Here is a 12,243-nt window from a genome sequence, read left to right as displayed (position 1 = left end):
CATAAAGGTACTATATGCTACTGCCTCCTCCTCATTTTTAAAAATGCATAGTACTGTAAAATGAATGTTTCATTCTGTAATTATAAACCAGATGTTGTTCTCCAAATAGTTAACTGCTATGGTTATTGTTTATTTATTCTATCAGAGAGACAAGAGAGCACCAATAAAACTATTGATGATTTACACATACAAATAAACTGTCTAGCAGATTTCAGACACACATGAAAAAGCTAATTACAGTTATTTCTTCCAACTTCTTCAATATTTTGAATCGGATCTTAAATAGAAGCAAACAGCCAACTGTACATAAGTTAATGACCATACTGTAGCCTGATGCTGCTGAATAAATGATGCATTCCCTATTACGGTTAATGCAAATTTACCTAGAACAGAAATTTTGCCACTGCAATTGGTCATAACTGCCAATCTAAACTTCAAATTTCATATTTAAGTATATTGTTAGCCATGTGATTACTTTCTTGTAAAGTTCCTATAACCTTCTGCCAAACCAACAACCAACTGGTGGTATCCTGATGACTTTACACACACATTAGTATCACAGTTTCTGCATGGCATATTTATCCACTTTTACTCAGTCAGTTGTGTTTATTTCACAGTACCATTCACTGCAGTATGGATGTCCAGGAGGAAGATGTCTGTATTGAGACTAACACATTCTCCTCTACACTGTTTCTCCCACAGTGATGGTCTTCATTGAGTGTCAGCTGGAGAGACTCTGTGGGAGTTGATACAGAAGGATGATTCTGAAAGTTGGCAATTTAACTGAGTTTTTCATTATATTTTTCCATATGTCAGCCCTATTGTTTTGGTTCCATACAGTAACACACAAACAGCAGGAAATACCTTTAATAATTACTTCAGAAACGTACGAAGAAGTCTAACGAGTACCATATAACTCCACCAACTAATGGTATAAATGGTTTAACAGAGAACAAATATCCATTAAATAATTCTTTTCACCTATTTCCAAGTTCCCAGGCAGATATTTGAAAACTGGGGTGTTTGGTGACCCATCAAAAGCTTTTGATTCTAATTAATCATAAGAGACTTATGCAAAATCTAAAATTCTATACAGTAGAGGCACTGCACATAAGCTGGTAAAAATCTTACTTGACACACAGGTATCAGAAAGAAAAAAAATACCAGATTAAAGACTTGGAGTAAACCCAATATGGTGTGTACACGGGACACTAGGGCCACTGCTCTTCTTACTGTACATTAATGACCTTCCTGAGAATATAAATGGAGAGAAGTCTTCCGAAATAAGAGCGATTTCAGGTGTGCTGCAGGGGAGTGTTGTAGGACCGTTGCTATTCACAATATATATATAAATGACCTTGTGGATAACATCGGAAGTTCACTGAGGCTTTTTGCGGATGATGCTGTGGTATATCGAGAGGCTGTAACAATGGAAAATTGTACTGAAATGCAGGAGGGTCTGCAACAAATTGACGCATGGTGCAAGGAATGGCTACTGAATCTCAATGTAGACAAGTGTAATGTGCTGCAAATACATAGAAAGAAAGATCCTTTATCATTTAGCTACAGTATAGCGGGTCAGTAATTGGAAGCAGTTAATTCCATAAATTATCTGGGAGTAGGCATCAGGAGTGATTTAAAATGGAATGATGATATAAAGTTGATCATCGGTAAAGCAGATGCCAGACTGATATTCATTGGAAGAATCCTAAGGAAATGCAACCCGAAAACAAAGGAAGTAGGTTACAGTTCACTTGTTCGCCCACTGCTTGAATATTGCTCACCAGTGTGGGATCCGTACCAGATAGGGTTGATAGAAGAGAGAGAGAGCAGATCCAGCAAAGAGCAGCGCGCTTCGTTACAGGATCATTTAGTAATTGTGAAAGTGTTACGGAGATGATAGATAAACTCCAGTGGAAGACTTTGCAGGAGAGACGCTCAGTAGCTCGGTACGGGCTTTTGTTGAACTTTTGAGAACATATCTTCACCAAGGAGGCAAGCAGTATATTGCTCCCTCCTACATATATCTCACGAAGAGACCATGAGGATAAAATCAGAGAGATTAGAGCCCACACAGAGGCATATTGACAATCTTTCTTTCCACGAACAATACGAGACTGGAATAGAAGGGAGAACCGATAGAGGTACTCAAAGTACCCTCCGCCACACACCGACGGGTGACTTGCGGAGTATGGATGTGGATGTAGATGTAGATGTAGACCTACGCTATTTTCCCCGGATAAAAATATTTTAAACAAAGGAAAAGTCTGGATTAAGTTGTTCAAAGAAGTGAAACAATTCTAATTCAGTTACATAAAAAACAATATGAAAAGGATAGATTGCTACGACCATGTAGAGGAGATGTTAAGCTGCAGACACACACAATGTAAAGACTGTTAAACTTTCAGCTTTCAGACAAAAAATTCCTTTTTTGGAAGCAGAAAAACACACACACACACACACACACACACACACACACACACACACACACACACACACACAGAGAGAGAGAGAGAGAGAGAGAGAGAGAGAGAGAGAGAGAGACAGAGAGTTGCTTGGGCCTGACTGCAGGCTCTGTCTGTCACCAGATGAAGGACCAGGCACAGCCTTGGGAGGAAAACATGGTGAGCCATGGTGGTCTGTGGTATGTGACTCAGGGCAAAACAAATCCAGGAGACCTCATGACCGGCACCCATGCTAACATTCCATTGGTCTGCACCTGCTGACCAGTGTCACCCGACATGTAGCTAGAAAACTTGACAACACATCATCACAGGAACATGCAGAAACAGACTTCTTCATTTGGGTCTTGAATGTATTCACAAAGTGCTTCACCTTGAGTTAGAAGCCAAGTGAAATGAGGTGGTAGTCAGATGTTGGATACCAATGTGAACAGAAAATCCTTCAAACTTCCACAACACAAACTGCGCGTCATTTTCAGACGTAAAGGACCTGGGCGGATCCCTCAATGGCAAAAATAACTGACAACACAAGAACAGTAGCAGTGGGGATAAGGAGGAGGTATGTGCTCAGAACAGAGAAGGATAGCACAGTAGGGATGGAGGAAGATAATGTGCTGCTCTAGTAGCAAGCAGTGGTGACATGGTAGGGACAGGATAGGGCTGCTAGGTGCAGAGTCAGGAGGCTGTCCTGTGTGTGTGTGTGTGGGGGGGGGGGGGTGAAGATGCAATGAGGGGACAGGAGAGACATAGAGCAAGAGGAAGACTAGTAGGTATGAGACCTGGGGGAATGTAGGATATGTTGTAGGGCGAGTTCCCACCTGTGCAAGTCAAAAAAGCTGATGTTGGTAGTTAGGATTCAGACCGTGTAGACTATGTAGCAGTTTTGAAGTGAAGCACATAGTGCTGGGCAGTGTTTTCAATAAATGGGTGGTCCAGCTGTCTGTTGGCCACAATTTGGCAGTGGCCATTCATGCGGACAGACAGCTTGTAAGTTGTCATTTCCATGTAGAAAGCAGCACAGGGGTTGAAGCCTAGTTTGTAGCCCAGATGGCTGCTTTCACATGTAGCCCTGCCTTTGGTAGGATAGGATATGTCTGTGGCAGAACCAGAGCAGGTGGTTGTGGGAGGAAGTATGGGACAGGTCTCGCATCCAGGTCTATCGCAGGGGTATGAGACATGAAGCAAGGGGCTGAGAGCCAGGGTGGAGTATAGATGGACTATTATACTGTGTAAGTATGGTGAGTTGTGGAATACCACTGTGGGGTAGATGGGGAGGATAGTGGGTAGGACAGTCCTTTATGTCAGGGCAGAGGAGAGATAGTCGAAATCCTGGTGAAGAATGTGATTCAGTTGCTCCAATCCTGAGTGGTACTGAGTAGGACCGTTAATATTTTTAAAAATATTAAGAATTTGATATGTAAATTTGCCCCTGATTTATTGAAAAAAGTATATATTTATCAACGGAAAAAATATCGACGTATTGACCTATAAAAACGTCGGCTGCACTTTGTAACTACACTACCACTTTTAGAGCTGTATATTTAAGTATTGATTTATTATTAGATATTCTGTACATCAATAAGCTAGAGCAAGATTTGAAAGGAAAATGATGTATGTTAACGCTTGGTGATAATCACTTTGCTAACAATGGTAGCTGCATGTAAGCGGTACAATATAAAATGTCTGATGAGTCCGTCATTCGGTTTTGTTACATATCAGATTTGGCTGGAACACTTCATCTTGACTTCCCTGCTTTTCATTTCTACAAATGCTGGAGACCAAATAGTTGTTGTGTCAAAATTGCATGGTGAAGTTGAACATTATAGTTCCTTTTACTGGTGCTGAGTGCTGAGTGCTGGTTACGTCAGCATTTCCCATCACACATCTCCGCAAACTGCAGAGACCAATCTTGTCACTTAGATTTTTGGTTATCATTTTTGGCAACTGTTTTTGAAGAATTCCGATATGAAGAAGCAGCACACTAGCTGTGATAAAAATTGTTTTTTAATGCAGATGGTGTGGTATTTCTTCATATCATAAATTCATAAATTTTGTTATTCTATTTATACTGCCACCCCCCTGTGCAATCGGACCCTTTTTTTTTTTAGTAAAAGTCCTTCACACAGAGAAAGTAAAATTATGTTCTATACAATTAAAAAAAAATTCAAATAATTACTGAAACTGGGAAAGAATATAATATAAGTATCAGCACCTGATATTGCCATTTCAATTGGGAAAGAAAATATCACTGATATTTATCGATATTTTTTGGAAAAAAATATCAATATTTTATCAACAGCCCTAGTATTGAGTCATCAATGGAGTGCTCCTTTGTGGGTGGACAGTGGGCATGTGGGAGGTGTAGGTGACTGGACAGAAAAGGCAGAGGAGATATGTTTCTGGACAAGGTTGGGAGGGTAATTTTGGTCTGTGAAGGCCTCAGCAAGACCTTTGGCATATATATGGAGAGGGGCTGCTTGTCACTGTAGATGTGAAAACTATGGGTGGCTAGGCTGTATGGAAGGGACTTCTTGGCATAGAAAGGCTGGCAGATGTTGAAGTGAAGGTACTAAGAGCGTTTGAAAAGTCCATGCAAAAATAAAAACTACTTAAGTGTTTGGGGTAAACTTTTTTTATTTTTCGACATAGTCTCATTTTAAACTTATACACTTCGTCTAATGCTGCTCTAATTTGTTGATCCCTTCTGAATAATAGGAATTGTCCAAGTCTGCAAAATAGCTATTAGTTGCTGCAATCACCTCCTCGTTTGAATAAAATCTTTGTCCCGCCAGCAATTTCTCCAAATTGGGGAACAAATAGTAGTCCGAGGGAGCCAAGTCTGAAGAATAGGGGGGATGTGAAACAATGAAACAAGTTAGAATCTTATTTCCATTAATTTTGTGACCACAACTGCTGAGGTGTGTGCTGATGCACTGCCATGATGAAAAAGGGCTTTTCTGCATTCCAATCGCCGGCATTTTTCTTGCAGCTCGGTTTTCAAATGGCCCAATAATGATGAATAATATTCACCTGTAATAGTTTTACCCTTTTCCAGATAGTCGATGAGGATTATCCCTTGCGAATCCCAAAAGACAGTAGCCATAACCTTTCCGGCCGAAGGAATGGTCTTCACCTTTCTTGGTGCAGGTTCTCCCTTGGTAACCCATTGTTTTGTTGTCTAGTCTCAGGAGTATGGTACTGTATCCATGTTTCATCCACAGTGATCAAACAACACTTAAGGTCCTGCGGATTCTTCCTGAACAGCTGCAAACCATCCTTGCAACACTTCACACGATTCCGTTTTTGGTCAAGTGTGAGCAATCGCGGAACCCATCTTGCGGATGGCTTTCTCATGTCCAAATGTTTATGCAAAATATAATGTACCCATTCATTCAAGATGCCCACAGCACTAGCAATCTCCTGCACCTTAACTCTTCTGTCTTCCATCACCATATCATGGATTTTATCAATGATTAAATTTTTAGACAACATGGTTGTGTGGAAATAAGAGCGATTAATTTACTTATAATCATTTATTAAAAATGACAGTCACAACCGCAAAATAAATAATGCAATTGTGACTGTCATTTTGAATAATTGATTATCAATGATTTCTGGAGTTGTAACATCCACAGGGCGTCCAGAACGTTCAGCATCACTTGTGCCCATATGGCCACTCTGAAAATTTTGAAACCACTTATAAACTGTTCTAATTGAAGGTGCAGGGTCACGGTAACGTTTATAAAGCTTCTCTTTAGTCTCCTGAGAAGTTTTGCCTTTCATAAAGTAATGTTTAATCACCACACGAAATTCTTTTTCATCCATTTTTTGACAATCACTCGACTTTCTTGATTCACATGAATGCCAAACACAAAGAAATAGACCAATATGGCTGAAACTTTGTGTGCATTCTTCCACAAGATGCTACTAACTAAACATGACCTTGATATGTGCCGGTGGTGCCATCTCTCGGATTTTGCACGGACTTTTCAAACGCCCCTTGTATTGCTGGTTGGTAAGTTTGATGTGGACTGAGATAATAGTATAGCTATCCTTGAGATGGATATTAACATCAAGTAAGGTGGTGAAGTTATGGAGGAAAGTGAATAGGGTGTCCTCACATTCAGTCCAGATCACATGAATTGTCATCAGGTAAGGGGCCAGGTTAGGGGGTTGGGATTCTGGGTAATTAGGAAAGATTCCTCTAGATGCCTGTGAATGAGTTGGTATAGGATAGTGCCATGCAAGTGCCCATTTCTGTATCACAGATTTGTTTGTAGGTGATGCCTTCAAAGGAGAAGTAATTGTGGTTGAGTATATAGTTGGTCATGGTAACCAGGAAGGAAATTGTAGGTTTTGATCCAGTCACGTATTGAAAGGTACTGTTCTATAGCAGTAAAGCCACTGGGCATTGTGGATGTTAGTGTAGATGGAAGTGTCATCAACAGTGAAGAGCAGGGTGCTGAGTGGTAAAGGAACAGGAAAAGTGGAAAGTCATATCAATCATTATCGTAACATCTAGCCTCAAACTTTGCTAGTTCCTGTCCTCCACCCCCTTACCTGCTCCCACACCAGCAGTAACCACACATTATATTCCACCAACACACATACTAGTCATTTCCCCTTCCATCTATCCAGCTAAAACACCCTTAGAATTCACTTAGAATGCTGAATCTTGATTTGTTTTATTCAGAAAACTCCAAATAAAAGAACTCATAAATCATTAATTTTGTTAGTTTCATTGTTCTAGCTCAATGTAAGAAGCCAAATGAGTTGCAGACCAAAATTCAAACAGCTAAACATTTTAAAAGTAACAAATAAATAAATAAACAAGAAAATATAGGAAACCAACAGCAGTACTCAACGAAACTAGTTGTTATGATAGAAGTGTAACATACATGGAAATGCGCCTATACAACTGCTTTCCAGTTTTTATCGCCCACGTAGAAAACACTGTCTTTACATGCATGAATATTTTGTTTACTGGAAGAGAGAATCCATTGAAAACAAAGTGTGAAAACAAGTAAATTAAGATTTAACTGAAATTCAAATTTTACATACAGCAGATGTATTTTACAGAAAATAAACATAATTAGTGAAAATAAATGTTTGGTGCAGAAGTCACACATTTATTATTCTGTATTTAGTTATGAATATATATGAATCAGTGCTAAAGTACCACAAATATACAAAATTATACAATGATCATATCATTAATGAAAAAAAAAAGAATGGTTGGTAAACAGATTATTGATGTTCATGTTGAGCATTGAGATGATGAAATGATGACTAAGCGGGCTCCATTAATTTGTTTTATTACACTCTGAAAATCTGTTCACTACACCAGGCTATTTGGAGCTAACTAAAGAAAATGAAGATAATCCTTTAAGGATAGGAATCCACCTCACTCATTCCTCCTTCCCAGCCCCTAGCCTCACTCGCTCTCTATTTTCATTCTAGTGTTTGAAACAAATAAGGTACTGGAATAATTAGAGTTAGAAACATGAACTTCAGATGCACCACTCTTACCTGTAATTGGATACAGTAGCTGGTTTGTAGGGATGCTCACTTTCAACCCAAGCATAATGGTGTGACGTTGTATTAATAGATGAAGGACAATAGCCTTGTGAATCAGGACCTGTGCTTTCTATAGAACCAGTTGAATGGTGCATACCAGAACTCATTAGATTAAGTGCTGAGACATGAGGCAACAGTTCTTGGATAAGACTCAACACTTGAACAGCACTCTGAAAAAAGTACAACAGCAAAGAACAGTGAGGTACTGCTAACACTACGCAATATGATGATGGGTTACTTACATCATAGACACAAAATTTAAAAATAATGACAATCAATTACAAATGCATCTGGAAGACAGGACAATATAGTAAAGAATCAACATCTCAAGCTTACGGAAATATTAGTTAGTCCATTACAAGTTGTTCAAAAGAATGAGCCACGCAGGAGTTCAGAAAACTAGTACACTTAACACCACAATATTACATAGCATAGATAATAGAGCTAAAGTTATGAAGAGCATCAACATAAAACAGTTTTTCGATTTGCGCTAGGCACACATGGATGAGGATGTAATTGGAATATTACACACAACTGTTATTTTTATAAGACTATCCCAAGAAGAGCCAACATATTTTATGCAAAGGGTGTATGTTTCTGCTGTCTACAAGCACCAAGCAACAGCAATGAAATGGCACGAGTTAGCTTGTAGCCTGTGTAGCATAATGGTCAAGGTACTGGCCTTTATGTTCTATTGACAGCTAGAACAAGGGAAAATCCAGGATGGAACAATGACAGTATTATGAAAAGGATAGATTGTTGCTCACCATGTAGCAGAGATACTGAGTCACAGATTGGCACAGCAAAAAGACTTCTAAATATGTAAGTTTTCGGCCAGAAGACCTTCTTCTGGAATGAACAACATACACACACACATGACCACTGCCTCTGGCTGCTAGTGCCAAACTGCCTCAACATCTCGGCTATGGTACATGATGAGTAAGAATCTTCCTTGTCAAAGTACTGTCAAGGGCTAGAACATGGTTATTTTTTTCCTATAGAGGGGACATTCTTAAAGACTGAGGCTTGAGTTTCTGTGATGAACCTTTACTATACGCCATGTAACACAGTTATCCATTTCAATATGTGGTAGTTAATTTTCCAGTCACTGTGAACATGTTTCTGGCAGCCAGTTACCACAACTTCCACATGAACACTCTCTCCTCCACAATCGTGGAATTATTGATTCTGATAACTCATTATAGACGAATACACATCAACAGTTTAGCCATGGCTACACTTCTCATAATTACTCCACTAGCCTGGTCCACAACCAGATTTCATATATATAGGGAAACATTCCACGTGGAAAAAAATATATCTAAAAACAAAAATGCTGTAACTTACCAAACGAAAGCGTTGGTATGTTGATAGAGACAATAAAAAAACACACAAACATACACACAAATTTAAAGCTTTCGCAACCTAAGGTTGCTTCATCAGGAAAGAGGGAAGGAGAGGGAAAGACGAAAGGATGTGGGTTTTAAGGGAGAGGGTAAGGAGTCATTCCAATCCCGGGAGCGGAAAGACTTACCTTAGGGGGAAAAAAAGACTCTCTCTCTTGCGCGCGCGCACACACACACACACACACACACACACACACACATATCCATCCACATCCACACATATACAGACACAGGCAGACATATGTAAAGGCCAACCCCACACCTCTACCTTCTACCTAAAATTCACAAACCCAATCATCCCGGCTGCCCCATTGTAGCTGGTTACCAAGCCCCCACAGAACGTATCTCTGCCTACATCGATCAACACCTTCAACCCATTACATACAGTCTCCCATCCTTCATCAAAGACACCAACCACTTTCTCGAACGCCTGGAATCCTTACCCAATCTGTTACCCCCGGAAACCATCCTTGTAACCATTGATGCCACTTCCTTATACACAAATATTCCGCACGTCCAGGCCCTGCTGCGATGGAGCACTTCCTTTCACGCCGATCACCTGCCACCCTACCTAAAACCTCTTTCCTCATCACCTCATTTCCTCATCCTGACCCACAACTTCTTCACTTTTGAAGGCCAGACATACCAACAATTAAAGGGAACAGCCATGGGTACCAGGATGGCCCCCTCGTATGCCAACCTATTCATGGGTCGCTTAGAGGAAGCCTTCTTGGTTACCCAGGCCTGCCAACCCAAAGTTTGGTACAGATTTATTGATGACATCTTCATGATCTGGACTCACAGTGAAGAAGAACTCCGGAATTTCCTCTCCAATCTCAACTCCTTTGGTTCCATCAGATTCACCTGGTCCTACTCCAAATCCCATGCCACTTTCCTTGACGTTTACATCCATCTATCCAATGGCCAGCTTCACACATCCGTCCACATCAAACCCACCAACAAGCAACAGTACCTCCATTATGACAGCTGCCACCCATTCTACATCAAACGGTCCCTTCCCTACTGCCTAGGTCTTCGTGGCAAACGAATCTGCTCCAGTCCGGAATCCCTGAACCATTACACCAACAACCTGACAACAGCTTTCGCATCCCGCAACTACCCTCCCGACCTGGTACAGAAGCAAATAACCAGAGCCACTTCCTCGTCCCCTCAAACCGAGATCCTCCCACAGAAGAACCACAAAAGTGCCCCACTTGTGACAGGATACTTTCCGGGACTGGATCAGACTCTGAATGTGGCTCTCCAGCAGGGATACGACTTCCTCAAATCCTGCCCTGAAATGAGATCCATCCTTCATGAAATCCTCCCCACTCCACCAAGAGTGTCTTTCCGCCATCCACCTAACCTTCGTAACCTCTTAGTTCTTCCCTATGAAATCCCCAAACCACCTTCCCTACCCTCTGGCTCCTACCCTTGTAACCGCCCCTGGTGTAAAACCTGTCCCATGCACCCTCCCACCACCACCTACTCCAGTCCTGTAACCCGGAAGGTGTACACGATCAAAGGCAGAGCCACGTGTGAAAGCACCCACGTGATTTACCAACTGACCTGCCTACACTGTGACGCATTCTATGTGGGAATGACCAGCAACAAACTGTCCATTCGCATGAATTGACACAGGCAGACAGTGTTTGTTGGTAATGAGGATCACCCTGTGGCTAAACATGCCTTGGTGCAAGGCCAGCACATCTTGGCACAGTGTTACACCGTCCGGGTTATCTGGATACTTCCCACCAACACCAACCTATCCGAACTCCGGAGATGGGAACTTGCCCTTCAATATATCCTCTCTTCCCGTTATCCACCAGGCCTCAATCTCCACCAATTTCAAGTTGCCGCCACTCATACCTCACCTGTCATTCAACAACATCTTTGCCTCTGCACTTCCGCCTCGACTGACATCTCTGCCCAAACTCTTTGCCTTTGAATATGTCTGCTTGTGTCTGTATATGTGTGGATGGATATGTGTGTGTGTGCGTGAGTGTATACCCGTCCTTTTTTCCCCCCCTAAGGTAAGTCTTTCCGCTCCCGGGATTGGAATGACTCCTTACCCTCTCCCTTAAAACCCACATCCTTTCGTCTTTCCCTCTCCTTCCCTCTTTCCTGATGAAGCAATCAGGGGTTGCAAAAGCTTGAAATTTGTGTGTGTGTTTGTGTGTTTTTTTATTGTCTCTATCAACATACCAACACTTTCTCATTTGGTAAGTTAAAGCATCTTTGTTTTTTATATATATTTTTCCCATGTGGAATGTTTCCCTCTCTATATATTATATATATCAGTGTTGTAATCTTCTTTAGGAAAACTTTTTATTTGCCACATTGCAAGTATGGATATTTATATTTAAAGACCACCTTCTACAACACAGACAATGTCATGCAATTATGATATATTCATCAGTTAGTTTTGTTTGTTATAATATCAAAGCAACTATCACATGCCTCCATAATGAGGCAGAGTCGTATGTGCCAGATGACCCATCTACTGTCTAGGCAAGGAAATTAATTACAGAGAACTGACAGAATATTCATTGTAGTTGGCAGATTATAGTTAACAGATATTTGGGATGATTAAATGTTACATGAATACGAAAATAGTTTTTATTGATGATTCAGTGAAGTTCCATTAATCACCAATATTTGTGAAAATTGCAGCAGCCAGAAAGAGGGGCACACATGAATCTACAGTCAGGGACACACAGAACAGTGTACTGGCAATAAATGATTCAGACTGCAGAAGATATGATATACATAGGCCCAAAAGAGTCCTCTTAGGTGAC

At 40.8% G+C, this 12,243-nt stretch overlaps 1 protein-coding gene across 1 annotated transcript in view; it reads right to left on the bottom strand.

Moving 5' to 3' along the window:
- The window catches only part of LOC126260543 (E3 ubiquitin-protein ligase MYCBP2-like), an 831,093-nt gene that overhangs the window by 559,814 nt on the left and 259,036 nt on the right, over positions 1 to 12,243 (bottom strand). Inside the window, exon 31 of the mRNA XM_049957878.1 lies at positions 7,992 to 8,209. Within this exon, the coding sequence (XP_049813835.1) occupies positions 7,992 to 8,209 (218 nt within the window). The remainder of the gene's footprint in view (positions 1 to 7,991; positions 8,210 to 12,243) is intronic.

This window comes from Schistocerca nitens, chromosome 5 (genome assembly GCF_023898315.1).
Source record: "Schistocerca nitens isolate TAMUIC-IGC-003100 chromosome 5, iqSchNite1.1, whole genome shotgun sequence".
NCBI lineage: Eukaryota > Metazoa > Arthropoda > Insecta > Orthoptera > Acrididae > Schistocerca > Schistocerca nitens.
The sequence above is the reverse complement of the archived record's forward strand: the minus strand, read 5'-3'. Positions and strand labels throughout refer to the sequence as shown.